This window comes from Hemitrygon akajei, unplaced genomic scaffold, assembly GCF_048418815.1.
Source record: "Hemitrygon akajei unplaced genomic scaffold, sHemAka1.3 Scf000045, whole genome shotgun sequence".
NCBI lineage: Eukaryota > Metazoa > Chordata > Chondrichthyes > Myliobatiformes > Dasyatidae > Hemitrygon > Hemitrygon akajei.
The window spans coordinates 6,727,069-6,742,209 of NW_027331931.1; the positions used below are offsets into that span (position 1 = coordinate 6,727,069).

General features: G+C 42.6%; 1 protein-coding gene across 3 annotated transcripts in view; it reads right to left on the reverse strand.

The window, feature by feature from the left end:
• Positions 1-15,141, reverse strand: part of LOC140720651 (NACHT, LRR and PYD domains-containing protein 3-like) — a 44,649-nt gene that overhangs the window by 15,081 nt on the left and 14,427 nt on the right. For all 3 annotated transcript variants that reach the window (XM_073035491.1, XM_073035492.1, XM_073035490.1), the window contains 4 exons: positions 12,002-12,328; positions 11,272-11,438; positions 3,097-3,268; positions 2,921-2,986 (listed from right to left, as the gene is read on the reverse strand). In XM_073035491.1, the coding sequence (XP_072891592.1) occupies positions 2,921-2,986; positions 3,097-3,268; positions 11,272-11,438; positions 12,002-12,328 (732 nt within the window). The remainder of the gene's footprint in view (positions 1-2,920; positions 2,987-3,096; positions 3,269-11,271; positions 11,439-12,001; positions 12,329-15,141) is intronic.

A 15,141-nucleotide genomic window follows, 5' to 3' on the forward strand; every position in this document is an offset into this window, starting at 1 on the left:
CCGGATGTCTCCCTGACTTCACACATCCTGCAAGAGGAGCATTCCAACATCCTGCCTGGCTTATTCTCTAGTCTGAACAAAAAAAAAACAAAAACAGCAAAACAGATGGTTGAGATGGTTGAGGACATTTGGGATGGGCCCCTAAATTTTGTGCATCCTGACTGGCTGCATCACTGCCTGGTGTGGGAATTGTACTTCTCTCAATCGCAGGACTCTGCAGAGAGTGGTGCGGACAGCCCAGTGCATCTGTAGATGTGACCTTCCTACTATTCAGGTCATTTCACAGACAGGGGGTAAAAAGTGTCCGAAGGATCATTCTGGACCCAAGTCTCACCAAGCACAAACTGTTCCAGCTGCTACCATCCGGGAAATGGTACCGCAGTGTTAAAGCCAGGACCAACAGGCTCCACGACAGCTTCTTCCATCAGGCCATCAGACTGATTAAGTCATGCTGATACAATTCTATTTCTACAATTGAATACATAAATACACGCTTTACTGTAATTGTGCTGCAGGCGCAGAAAAACAATTTTCACGAAATGTATCCATGATATTAACCCTGACCCTGAAAATTTTTATCTGGCTGTTGTCTCATTTTTTAGATCTGTTATTCATCATCCTCATACTGTCCTCGTTCATATCAGTCTACGCGCTTTCCAGTGCACATGGTGTTTTCCAGAAATTGCTATTTAAGTTCTTATTTTTCTTTGCATATTTCCGGATCCGTTTCAGACCAGGATATTATACCAAACCAATACGTCAATATGGGCACAGTGAGTGTTTACTACCTTCGTTATATTTTTACTGTTCAGCTCTGATTGGCAGATTTTCTTGATCCTCGATGTAAATTCAAAGTTTGTTTAGCCTTGCAGTAAATTCAGATTTTCAGCTTTGAAGTAAATTTTGTTGGAAGGTTTTCCTTTATCACACGATTATTTATTTTCTTTGCTTATTGATGTCCTAAATATACGTTTCATATACTGTTGCATTGTATCCTGATGCTCTGTTTGATATTCCACCGGTTCTATTGCACCTTTCTTTATGTTTAATCATGTTCTGTACTTTCCTAGTCTAAAGTTCATGCTTATATATTTGGAAATTAGTTCCATTATTTGAATTATTTGTTTCAGCTTTACTGATGAAAGAACAAATAATTTAAAATCATCAATGTATAACTGTGTCAAGGTATAATTCGTATTTGCTTCTGATTAGATACCTGATTTTGTCTGTTTCAGTAAATTATGAGTGGGCTTAAAGCTAGACAAAACCATAGTGTGCTTAGTGAGTCTCTCTGGAAAATCCCTCCATTTATTTTGATAGTGGTCGTTGTTCCTCTGTGGTTGTTAATAGGACGTTTATTTTACGCGAATGCTTCATCAGATGTTGCAGAAATTTCACAAGTATTGTATGAATTTTATATATATTTGGAACCTTTTAAACACACGAGGAACAGAATCAGATGTGTTTTGTATTGATAGACAATATAACACTGAAGGATTTCTGCTTTCTACAGGGTTTGAAATAGAATTACATAATCTTTTATCTGTTGTTCAAACCCGAACGGTATTCTGTCTGCTGTCCTGTGAGTATATTGTGGTTATCTAAGTTGTTATCTGAGTTGTTATTACTTACGGGATGTACGATGCTATAATTTTAGATATAAAATTGCCTTATTATTATTAAGAGCTAATAATAACATAGTAGGTGACCATTTAGTAGTATTATAAATGCAGAATAAAGCTGTCGTTTAGACTGGTGGTACATACCTTCAGCCTTTTATATGTTCTGCCCCATGGGAGTATGACAGAGAGGATGTATGAGGTGGTTTGGGGTTCAGTAGCAATGCTTTGGGTCGGGTTTGCGTCTTGCCAGCTTGATTGAGTTCCTCCAGGAGGTGACAAAAGTGTTGGATGAAGTTCCACATGGAAATTGTCTACTTGTATACTGGCAGAGTCTTTGACGAGATCCCACATGGGAGGTTCATACAGAAAATTAACATGCTTGAGAACTGTGGGGAAATGTCCTGGCTGCCGGGGACCCAAACGGGGAGAAATTTATTGGCTGGCAGGTGGTGAATCGGTGAAATTATTGCCATAGACGTCTGAAGAAGACACCTCATTGAGTATATTTAAAATGCAGGTCGATATGTTCCTGATTAGGAAAAGTGTCAACGTTTACTGGGATAATGGGGTAGAGAGGAATTGAAGAGCAAATTCACTGAGCCGAATGGCTTAATTCTGCTCCTGGATCTTCTGGTTTCAGGGAGCATCTGGAGTATTGTGTTCACTTCTGATTGTCGAGCTCTTGGAAGGATTGGAGAGGGTGCAGAACAGGTTCATCAGGGTGTTGCCTGGATTCGGTGACATGTGCTACAAGTAGACGTTTGATAAACTTGCTTTGTTTACTCTGGCGGTAGAATACAGATCTGACTGAGGTGTGCAAGTTTGAGAGATAAGAGTTTGGGTCGACAGCCTGTATTTTGTTTGTTTATTTTTACATATGACTGGTGTCTAATACCAGAGGGCATTTGGTTAAGGTGAGATGGGGTAAATTTACAGCAATTGTGGGTAGTTTTTTAACAGAGTTGTGGGTGCCTGGAATTTACTGTCTGGGTCAACATGGCTTTGTGAAGGGAAGGTCCTGCCTCACGAGGCTAATTGAGTTTTTTGAAGAGGTAACAAAAAACAATACTACCGTGTATGGTAGTAGATGTGGTCTACATGGATTCAGCAGAACCAACAGCTGTATTAATAGAAAAAAATATATTGTAGAATATTCAGGCTGCAAAGAGAGATTCGTTGAATTGTTACTTGAATCCAGAGATCAGCGAATGTTTAATGGCGAATTTTGATTCGCAAGCTTTGCCAAGTCAGAGACTAACATTTGAGATGTGGTTTGAACTGTGCATTTGATCACTCACCTATCAGCTGAGTGGGTAATTCAGATAAACCTTGGGTGATGTTCATGTATTCCTGTGGATCAGGACCTGTTTAAATTTAAAAAAAAAAACATCCATGGAAACAGACCTAAAATAATTAAAATAACTAAAATGTTTATCTCAATGTGCTTTGTGTTCCGTGTGTGGTTTTAACATACCGAGTTCCTGTATTTCCCTCAGTATTCTGTCCAACTTCGGTAACTCAGTCCTCCATGTCACAAAGGATTCCCACATCGCCCTCCGGGCCCGGGAGCCTTTGCCCATCACCAAACTGAGGAAGAGTCTGGAACTCTCTGCCCGGTTTCCCTTCGCTGTCAGTTCAGTGACTTTCTACAAAAGGAAACAATGAATTTATTGTGCAGCAGACAGACAGGTATGGAGAATGTACAGGAAAGTATCTGTTCATGGCCGCAGTAGCTTCAGAACAGATGCAGTCACTGGGCTGCTGCCTCATCCTCTCTGGGTTCAGTCATTAACAGAGAAACAATAACTGAAGGAAATTCTATATCAATATTGTGTAAGAATAAGGATTTACTGACACCCTGCAGTAGATGCAATGTGATTAATTTCCTCAGTCTGTCAATGTGCAGTATTACATCAACAAGATGTGACAACAAGAACTGAAGAGAGGGGAGAGAGAGAGCAAAAACAAATGGATCGTGGCTGACAAAAGTTTATAGTTGGGTGCTTAAATCAAAAGATAAATATTGAATCGAAAGGATACGCAGGTAGGTGAAAGTGTTGGGTCGAAGCTGCTGTCATTAAAAATGAAAAGTCCTGAGAAAGAGGTGATAACGGATTGGACGATGTAGATGTTAAGAAACTGCATAAGTAAAATTACCCTGATGATACAGGCCTGTTAACAGTAGCCACGATGTGAGCTACAAATTACAACAGGAGAAAGAAGAGGTATGCAAAAAGGGGAATGTGAAAATAGTCATGGGGAATTTCAATATGCAGGTAGCTTTGGAGAATCTGGTCAGTGTTGAATCCTGAGTGAGGAAATTTATAGAATGCCTATGAGATGGCTTTTTAGAGAAGCCTATGGTTGATCCCACGATAGGACAGACGGATTTGGATTTGGTGTTGTGTATTGAGCCAGATTTGATTGGGGAGCTTCAGGTAAGTAATCCCTTAAGAGGCAGTGATCATAAAATAGCAAAACTCACACTGCAGTTTGAGAGGGAGAAGGTAAAGTCAGATGGATCAGTGCGACAGTTGGATAAAGGAATTACAGAGGCATAGGAGAAGACCTGGGCAAAAATATATTCGAACATGACTAACAGGGACAATGGCAGAGCGGGAATGGCGGAAGTTTCTCGGAGCAATTAAGAAGGCTCAGGACAAGTGATCACAAAGATGAAGAATTATTCTAAAGGGAGGATGATCAACCATGGCTGACAAGATAGTCAAAGCAGCACGAAAGCAAAGGAGAGGGGACATAATATTACAAAGTATAGTAGAAAGCTGGAGGACTGGGATGCTTTCACAAACCAACAGAAGGCAATTAAAAAGCCGTAAGTAGAGAAAATATGTAAAATGAAGGTAGGCTAGCGAATAACGTAAAATAGCTCACCAAGAGGTCCGTCTGATATATGAAGAGTGAAGGAGAGGAAAGTGGATTTTGGGCCACTGGAAAATGACAGTGGAGAGGTACTGTCAGGGGACAAAGAAATTACAAAAGGTATTAGTAAGTATTTTGCGTCAGTCTTCACTGTAAAAAATACACTAGAACGTGCCAGATATTTGAGAATGTCAAGTGGCAGAAGTGAGTGTGCTTGCCATTATTAAGGAGAAGGCACTCGGGAAGCTGAAAGTTCTGAAGATAGATGAGTCAGTTAAGTTCAGTTCAGTTTCTGTTTATTGTCATTTAGAAACCACAGAAGCAATGCAGTTAAAAAATGAGACAACGTTCCCCCAGAATGATATCACAAAAGCATATGACAAAACAGACTACACCAGAAAATTTACATAACGTTTTGTAATCCCCAAATCCATAGTCCAGAGAGGCTGCTGCGTATTAATGTCGCGCTACTGTCTTAGCGCGTTCCCCGGAAAGGAGCTCCAAATACACCAGACAAAACAAGACTACCCAGACACACCAAGTCAGGAGACCAACTCTACCACCCAACAAACCAAAAACTAAAGCTACAAGACCTGATCAACTGCACTCGATTGCTTGTGAAAAAGGAGGCTGAAGAGATTGTGGAGACATTAGTGATGATCACTCAAGAATCACGAGATTCTGGAATGGTTCCGGAGGACCGATCATTTTAAACTATAGGCCATTTAGTCTGATCAGCGTTTGGGAAGACGTCAGCAGTCGATAATTGAGGATAATGTTTCGGGGTATTTGGACACACATGATAGGAAAAAGGCCAACATCCATGGAAAGGAAACTTGTCTGACAGAACTGTTGGAATTTTTTGAGAGAACAGCATGCTGGGTCGACAACCGAAAGTCAGTGCAAGTTGTTCACTTGGACTTCCCGAGGACCTTTAACCAGGTACCGCACATGACGCCGTTTAACAAGACAGGGAACAGCAGTATGACAAGAGAGACACTAGCATTGATAGAGGATCCATGATTTTCTCCAGACTGATTTTGACTGACTGTCAGGAAGCACAGAATGGAACAAATGCGGCTTTTTCTTGTTGGATGTTGCTGACCAGTGGTGTTCTGCAGTGGTTGGTTTTGGGAGAATTCCTTTTTCCGTTATGTCAATGATTTGAAGGCTTTATGGACAAGATTGCGCACGTTACGAAGATATGGGGAAAGACAGGAAGCGTTGAGGAAGCAGGGATTTTGCAGCAGGATATGAATGATGAAAAAATGGACAAATCAGTGACAATTGGAATGTAGTATAGGGAGGTACATGGCCATACACTTTGGCAGAAATAATGAAGACATAGAATATTTTTGAGAGTTCTAAAGAGTCTCAGGAGACCTGGTGCAGGTTTCCTTGCAGGTTGAGTTGGTGTTAGGAAAGGCAAAAACAAATGCTAGCGTTCATTTCGAGAGGATTAGAATATAAGAACAAGCACTGGCCAGACCGCACTTGTATATTGTGAACGGTTTTAGTCCCCTGATCAGTGAAAATACGCGATGCATTGTGGAAAGTCCAGAGAGGAATCCAAACTGACAGAACCAGTAATATTAAACCTGATTTTGATGAGAATGATTCCTGGATGCGCCTGTACTGGCTGGAGTGTGGAAGGATGAGGGGAATCTATTTGTCATCTGTGGAATATCGAAAGGCATTGAGAGGATGTGGAGATGATGTTTCAAAGTGGGGGAGTCTAGAACCAGACGGAACAGCCTCAAAATAGAGGGACGTCCATTTAGAACAGAGATGAGGAGATTCTTTAGGCGAGGAGTAGTGAATCTGTCGAATCCATTGGCACTGACAGCTGCGGAGACCAGGTCATTGGGTATATTTAAAACAGAGGTTGGTACCTTCTTGATTAGTCTGGTCAGCAAAGTTCACTGGGAGAAGGCAGGAGAATAGAGTTGAGAGGGTAAGTAAATCACCCATGACGTAATGGCGGAGTAGGAAGATGGGCCTAATGGCCTACTTGTGTTCCGATACCTTATGGTCTTATGATGTGTAAAGACGACAGAAAGTTAAGGAATGTCAGTGCGGCCGTCTTTTGATGGAGATTGTAACTGCCTGGCAGTCGTGCTGCAAAATGGTGATCACTTCCTGAATGCAGGCATGGGCTTCCTCATTTACTGAGGAATTATGAATTAAACATTGAACCGTCTTCAAGCAACATCTTTCTCTCTCTCTATCTCTGGCTATCCATCCCATAGGATGATGATGGTTCCTTTCAGTCAGTTAGTGGGGTAGTACCCCACTCCTCAGAAAGGAACCGTGGGCGTGAGTGGATTTTAGGTGAGTAGGGCGTTGTACCGGTCCAGATCCACCCTCTCGACTCCCCTCCTGGATCCGAAGCCTGCCTGGGTCCAAGACGGCTGGGGGAAGTTCTGTTGCAGTGAATGGCCAGACCAAGCTTCGATGCGAGGGATGCCCTTTCCGGGCTTGTTTTCTAGATGGCCGTTGACCCTGACAGAGGGGTCATCCGCCCTTTGACAGGTCTTGTTTTTCGTCCTGCAGGGTGTCTAGCCACCCTCCTCACCAGGCCAGCATGGTGGGGGAGCTGGTTTAGTCACCAACCATCCGACCATGCGACAGGTAGTACTGGGTTACATGGTACCGGCAGCACTCATACGAGTGGTCTGACCAGAACATACACTGATGATGGAATTAAGGTAGTCGAGGATGCAGCTGAACATGGATGGGCTTAGGACATTGCTCTGAGAAACAAGAGGAATGATGTCCCGGGTTTGAATGATTGATCTCCCAGAACAATTACCAGCAGGGAATTGGAAAGTTTTTCGATAACACGAATAATGGAAAATAATTACGGAACAAATCAGCATAATTCCCTGATGGTCCACTGCACTGTAAAATAATCCCTCAGTTTCACTGCTACCATGTCTGAGGAGTTACAGTTGTGAAAGAGATTTAAAGGTTTACCAGTAAAGCAGGCGTCTCCAGATGATGAATTTTAGATGATATTTACAGATGACTGCTCTTGTCTTTGGATAATGCCTGTCTGATTTTTTACATACAGCGCCGATGAATCCCAACGAGAACAGAGTCACTCACGGGTGTAACACACTTGATTTTCTAATACCACTCATGGCTGAGTAGGTCAGATCTAGTACAGGACAATCACTGTTTGTGAATTCCAAGGAGAGTGACCTGAAATGGGATGTCCCTGTCTCTCATTAGTTAGATATTCAGCAAGTTAACAGAATTCTTTTTTCATTTTTTCCCTTCCCTTTCAGGTAAACCTATTGATCTTCTTTTTTAAGGACAACCTGCTGATTGCTGAGATCATGAGATATCAGCTAGTCAGCAGATTAATGTTTTGTGCTTTCTTCTTCCCTTTTAGGTCAAACTATTGACTTTTGCGGTCATGAGATATCGGCTTTGTGCGTGATCTTTCACGACTAACCTATCTTAGAGATTTTCGAGGAAGTTGCCAGGAAATTTGCTATGGCCAAGTTTGTGGATATTGTCTACATGGATGTGAGCACGGTATTTGACAAGTTCCCTCATAGCAGGTCGGTTAAGAAGTTTCAGTTGCTCAGCATCCGAGATGAGGTAGTAAACTGGATTAGACACTGGCTTTTTGGAGGAATCCAGAGTGTGGCTACAGACTGTTGCATTTCTGATTGGCGCCTGTAACTCGTGTAGTGTCACGGGGATCGGTACTGTGTCTGTTGTTGGTTGTCATCTATATCAATGATCTGGATGAAATTATGGTTAACAGAATCAGCAAATTTGCGGATGGCACCAACATTGGGAAGGTGCAGTGGACAAAGAGCTTGCAAGAGCTAACAAGAGCTTACGCTTGCAAGAACTACAAGAGCTTGCAGTGAGATCTAGACCAACTGGAGAATGGGCTTCAAAGGGGACGATGCAACATAATGCAGACAAATTGCACTTTGGAAGGACCAAGCAGGGTAGATCTTACACAGCGACCGGTACGGCACTGAAAAGTGTGGTAGAACAGAGTGATCTGGGAATACAGGTCCATAAGTCATTGAAAGTGATGGCAAATGTGCTCAAGTTGTGGATCTGAAAGAAAGTTTCTTAGCTCATTAACCATAAATGAAAATATCGTGTACAGTAGATGGGATATGATGTTGCATAAGACGTTGGTGAGGCCTAATTTGGATATTATGTGCAGTTCTGCTCACCTACCTACAGGGCAGCTGGAAATAAGTTTGAAAGAGTACACAAACAAAAACAAGGATGTTGTCAGGACTAGAAGACCTAAGTTATAAGAAAAGAGTGACCGGGATAGGACTTTATTCATTGGAACGTGGAAGATTGAGGAGAGGTTTGAGAGAAGTTTACACAATTACATGGGGTATAGACAGGATAAATGCAGCAACATTTTGTACTGCGGTAAAGAGATATTATAACAAGAGGTTATCAGTAAAGGGTGAAAGGTGAAAAGTTCAGGGGGTACAAAGGTGAAACTTGTTGACTCAGAGGGTGCTAAGATTGTGAAACTAGCTAGCACCGCAAGCAGTACAAGCGGTTAAAAAAAGTCTGGATAGATCAATGCATGATGAGGGTATAAAGCGCCATGGCCTGGTGATGGTCAATGGGAATACATAGTTAAGTAGTCCAGCATGGAAATAGATGGGCCAACAGGCCTGATTCTATGCTGTTCTTTTCTATGACTATGACAAGTAAGCCACACGTTGTTTGGGAACTCACGGAGCCAAGACCGGATGTGGTTAGCAGGTTTCCTTCTGTCAAGTACAGAAGTGAAGCCGGTTGCCTCAGTTTACAATCTGTCAGTTTAATACTCATCCTGGATTAATGAGATGAGGTGAATCTGCCCGACAGTGCAGACAAGATTTGAAATCAGTTTCAGACTGAATGCCTGTTCGAAGACCCGATATATATAACCATATAACAATTACAGCACGGAAACAGGCCATCTCGGCCCTTCTAGTCCGTGCCGAACGCTTACACCCACCTAGTCCCACAGGCCCGCACTCAGCCCATAACCCTCCATTCCTTTCCTGTCCATATACCTACCCAATTTTACTTTAAATGACAATACCGAACCTGCCTCTACCACTTCTACCTGAAGCTCATTCCACACAGCTACCACTCTCTGAGTAAAGAAATTCCCCATCGTGTTACCCTTAAACATTTGCCCCCTAATTCTCAAATTATGTCCTCTTGTTTCAAACTCCCCAACTCTCAATCATCTCGATCTATCACCCTCATAATTTTAAATACCTCTATTAAGTCCCCCCTTAACCTTCTACGCTCCAAAGAATAAAAACCTAACTTGTTCAGCCTTTCCCTGTACGTTATGTGCTGAAACCCAGGTAACATTCTAGTAAATCTTCTCTGTACTCTCTCTATTATGTTCATACCTTTCCTAACATTCGGTGACCAGAACTGTACCCAATACTCCAAATTCGGCCTTACCAATGCCTTGTACAATTTTAACATTACATCCCAACTCCTATACTCAATGTTCTGATTTATAAAGACCAGCATACCAAAAGCTTTCTTCACCACCCTATCGACATGAGATTCCACCTTCTGGGAGCTATGCACCATTATTCCTAGATCACTCTGTTCTACTGCATTCTTCAATGCCCTACCATTTACAATGTATGTCCTATTTGGATTATTCCTACCAAAATGTAGCACCCCACACTTATCAGCATTAAACTCCGTCTGCCATCTTTCAGCCCACTCTTCTAACTGGCCTAAATCTCTCTGCAAGCTTTGAAAACCTACTTCATTATCCACAACGCCACCTACCTTAGTATCATCTGCATACTTACTAATCCAATGTACCACCCCATCATCCAGATCATTAATGTATATGACAAACAACATTGGACCCAATACAGATCCCTGAGGCACACCACTTGTCACCGGCCTCCAACCTGACAAACAGTTATTCACCACTACTCTCTGGCATCTCCCATCTAGCCACTGTTGAATCCATTTTACTACTTCAATATTAATACACAACGATTGAACCTTCCTAACTAACCTTCCGTGCGGAACCTTGTCAAAGGCCTTACTGAAGTCCATATAGACAGCATCCACTGCTTGACCCTCGTAAACTTTCCACATAACCTCTTCAGAATATTCAATAAGATTTGTCAAACAACCTTCCACGTACAAATCTATGCTGACTATTCCTAATCAGACCATGTCTATCCAGATAATTATATATACCATCTTAAGAATACTTTCCATTAATTTACCTACCACTGACGTCAAACTGACAGGCCTATAATTGCTAGGTTTACTCTCAGAACCCTTTTTAAACAATGGAACCACATGAGCAATGCGCCAATCCTCCGGCACCATCCAGGTTTCTAATGACATTTGAAATATTTCTGTCAGAGCCCCTGCTATTTCTACAGTAACTTCCTTCAAGGTCCGAGGGAATATCCTGTCAGGATCTGGAGATTTATCCACTTTTATATTCCTTAAAAGTGTCAGTACTTCCTCCTCTTTAATTGTCATAGTTTCCATTACTTGCCGCTGCTGCTCTCATATCACACTGATAAATACAGCAGGTGGGAGATAAAAAGCTGAGGCTGACCCTGTAGTTCCCAGTGCTCCCCACATTAACAGCTGAAACCAGATCTGCAAGAGACAGGTCAGAAATCAAAGCCTCCATTGCCAGGTAGAACGCCAAGAACGTGAAGATTAATTTTGGTCACTATTCCCAGCAGTTCAGTGACAATACACAAACTACACTCACCTCATTTTCTTCTCTACTGAAATGTCCCTCCTTTGTCAACATCCAACCGAGTCTTTCAACCTTTTCTTCAATTGCTTGTTTGAGTCTGTCTCTATAGAACTTTGTCAGTTGGTACAGTCGATATCCCTCCCCCTCTGCTAAGAGGTCGCGGATTGTAAACTCTGTATCTGTGAATATAAAAAGGAAAATGTAGGCTTGAACTCAAATATTCTTCGTTTCCGCCGCTCTCTCCAAACTCAACAAAAAAACATGACTTGAACCTGCCTACAGACACTAAAACCGATATATTCCCAATCTCCAACTGGCCTTAAAACCTACCAAACAATGTTCGAGGCATTACGTTCATAGAAGGACCAGATTTGATGCACACCAGTCCATCCCTCAACCGACCCACTCACCTATTTCAATTTTGGATCGGCAAAAAATGCTGGGCCTGTCAGTAATATTCGCTTCCCAGAGATACACTCTCCATCCTGGCAAATACATTTCCCTTAATTCACATCCCGGAAATACTCTCTTATCTGGACAACAGCATTTCCTCCAATACACATCCTGGAAATCCTCAGAGCAGGTAGTACATTTCCTGTAGCGGGGTAACGGGTGCCCCACTACACCACATGTACCACAGCCACACATCCCCCCTCTCTCTGATCAACCCTCCAGCAACGAATCGCATTTACCCTCCTCCCTGCCACATTCTGCAAACACATCATCCTCATATTTCACACACCCGCTGCTTGTTGGGGACTTGACAATTCCGTGTTCAATGAGCTTCCGGGCTGACAGGCGGTCACCTCACTTGTGCCGGTTCCGGGGTCCTGATCGGTGTCTCCGGGCTGACAGGCGGTCTCCTCTCTTGTGCTGGTTCCGGGGTCCTGATCGATGTCTCTGGGCTGAATTTGCTCCACTTCCGCTGCGGCCATACTGCATTCTGGGACATTGCTCCCAACCGGACCCTGCTTTGGTACATTGCTTCCCTTGTCCCGATCATCTTTCCTCGATGATCCACCTGGCAAAAACCTCTTCACTACTTTCTGCACTCGTTTCGATTTCCTACCTGAAATAAATGATGAATTACAGGTCATACGGGTATGATTTAGAGCTGAGCAAGACTGATTCAGAATACAATGGACCCGTGACTCTGGCTGACCAGATTTGGAGTGGAACTGTGCTGGTTACTGTGAACCGTACATCCTGCTTGGTGACCATCCCAATAACCCGGTGACTGGACACATTCACTCCCAGTAAAATAACAGGATAGACACAGTAATGCCAATCACATAAATCACAGCAGTTGAATGATGACCCCGGGAATTTAATGCAACGGTGTCCAGTGATACTGGGAAACTAAACTTACCGGCCTGTAATTTCTCAGATTACTTTTAGATCCTTTTTTAAACAATGGAACAACATGAGCTATCCTTCAATCCTCTGGCATCTCACCCGTAGATACCGACATTTTAAATTTATCTGCCAGGGCCCGTGCAATTTCAACACTCGTTGAAGCTCTGTCAAGTCTCGTTGAAGCTCTGATGGAACACCCTGTCAGGTCCTGGAGACTTATCTACTCTGATTTGCCTCAGAATAGCAAGCACCTCCTCCTCTTCAATCTGTATAGGTTCGATGACCTCACTACCTGTTTGCCTTATTTCCGTTCACTCCATGCCAGTTTCCTTAGTAAATAGAGATGCAAAAGACATGTTTAAGATCTCCCCCATTTCTTTTGGTTCCATACATAGCCGACCACTCAGATCTTCAAGAGGACCTGTTTTACCCCTTACTATGCTTTTGTTCTTTATATACCTGAAGAAGCTCTTTGGATTGTCCTTCACCTTGACTGCCAACACAACCTCTTGTCTTCTTTTAGCCCTCTTGATTTCTTTCTTAAGTATTTTTGTGCATTTTTAGACTCCTCAAGCACCTTATTTCCTCCCTGTTACCTATACATGTTATACATCACTCTCTTCTTCTTTATCAGAGTTCCAATATCCCTGAGAACCAAGGTTCCTTATTCTTATTCACTTTGTCTTTAATCCTGAAAGGAACATACAAACTCTGCACTCTCAAAATTTCTCCTTTGAAGGCACGCCACTTATCAATCACATCCTTGCCAGAGAACAACCTGTCCCAATCCACGCTTTTTAGATCCTTTCTCATTTCTTCAAATTTGGCCTTTTTCCAGTTTAGACCCTCAACCCGAGGACCTGATCTATCTTTATTCATGGTCAAGTTGAAACTAATGGCGTTATGATCACTGGAACCAAAGTGTTCACCGACACACACTTCCGTCACCTGCCCTAACTCATTTCCTAATAGGAGATCTAATATTATATCCTCCCTAGTTGGTACATCTATATATTGATTTAGAAAACTTTCCTGAACACATTTTACAAACTCTAACCCATCTAGACCTTTAACAACATGGGATTCCCAATCAATGTGTGGAAAAGTAAAATCCCCTGCAATCACAACTTTCTGTCTCCTGCAGTTGTTTGTTATCTCTCTGCAGATTTGCTCCTCCAATTCTCGCTGAATATTGGGTGGTCTATAATACAACCCCATTAATGTGGTCATACCTTTCCTGTTTCTCAGCTCCACCCATATGGTCTTGGTAGACAAACCCTCTAATCTGTCCTGCCTGAGCACTGCTGTAACATTTTCCCTGACTAGCAGTGCTACCTCCCCATCCTTCATTCCTCTGCCCCTACCAACATTTGAAATATTGGAACTCTGGAACATTAAGCTGCCCCTCCTGTAGCCAAGTTTCACTAATGGCTAAAATGTCGTAATTCCATGTGTCAATCCATGCCCTCAGCTCGTCAGCGTTCGCCACAATACTCCTTGCATTGAAATAGACACACCTCAGAAGATTATTACCACCACAAAAGACTTTTTCCGACTTTGCATGAACTTTTAACATTATTTATTTTCACCCCCGCTCCACTATCTGCTCTGGAGCTCTGGTTCTATAGAATGGACTAGATTAAGCTGGAAAGAGTTTAGTGGAGAATGACCAGTACGTCACTGGACTAAGATGTTGGGTTTTCTGTTATATGGTTGGTCTGGGACCGTTTGCCCTGGATAATTGGAGCTTGAAGGGTGACCTTACACACGTACATAAAAATAATCAGGGACGTAGTTAGGGTAGATGGTCATAGTCTTTTTCCCGGGGTAGAGGAGTCTAAGACTCGAGGGCAGAATTTAATATGGACCGAAGGGGCATTCGTTCACGTGGCGGGTGATGGGTATAAATTACATGCAGCCAGAGGAGGCAGTAAACACAAATAAATTTACAAAGTTGAGAGGATGTGGGCAGGGAAATGGATAGAAGTCTATAAGGGAAATTTGGGAAAAGCTGTTGGAAAATGGAGCAAACACAAAAGACATTTGGATCAGCATGAATTAGCTAGGTCGAAGGACCTGTGTCCAGGCTGTTATGTCTGTTTTATTCCCCCCAGAATCAGAGTTGAGCACAATCACAGTGCCTATTGGGGACTGAGACATTTGCTCACTGGCTATACCGGGTTTTCCATCAGAGATCCTGGGAATTTTAAATCCAGGTAGCAGGCCAACTGAATAGGGAAATATTGAGAACTCACATTCACCATTTGTACACAGCGCAGACATGGATTCGGGTATTAAAATACTGAAGCAAACCACATATTTATCCGGAATGAGATGTCAACTGATCTTCAACCATTCCCAATGCTGCCAATGTTCTTGGCTCAGCTACAGAAAACAGATTTCAGAAACTCCCCTCATCTCCTTTCCGCAGCAGCCAAGAAAACCAGGAGGGAGTTGATAGCTGCCTTTCCAAATCCTGAAATGCTCGTTTATCACACAATCTCTGAATTCCTGGAAATGCTCCTA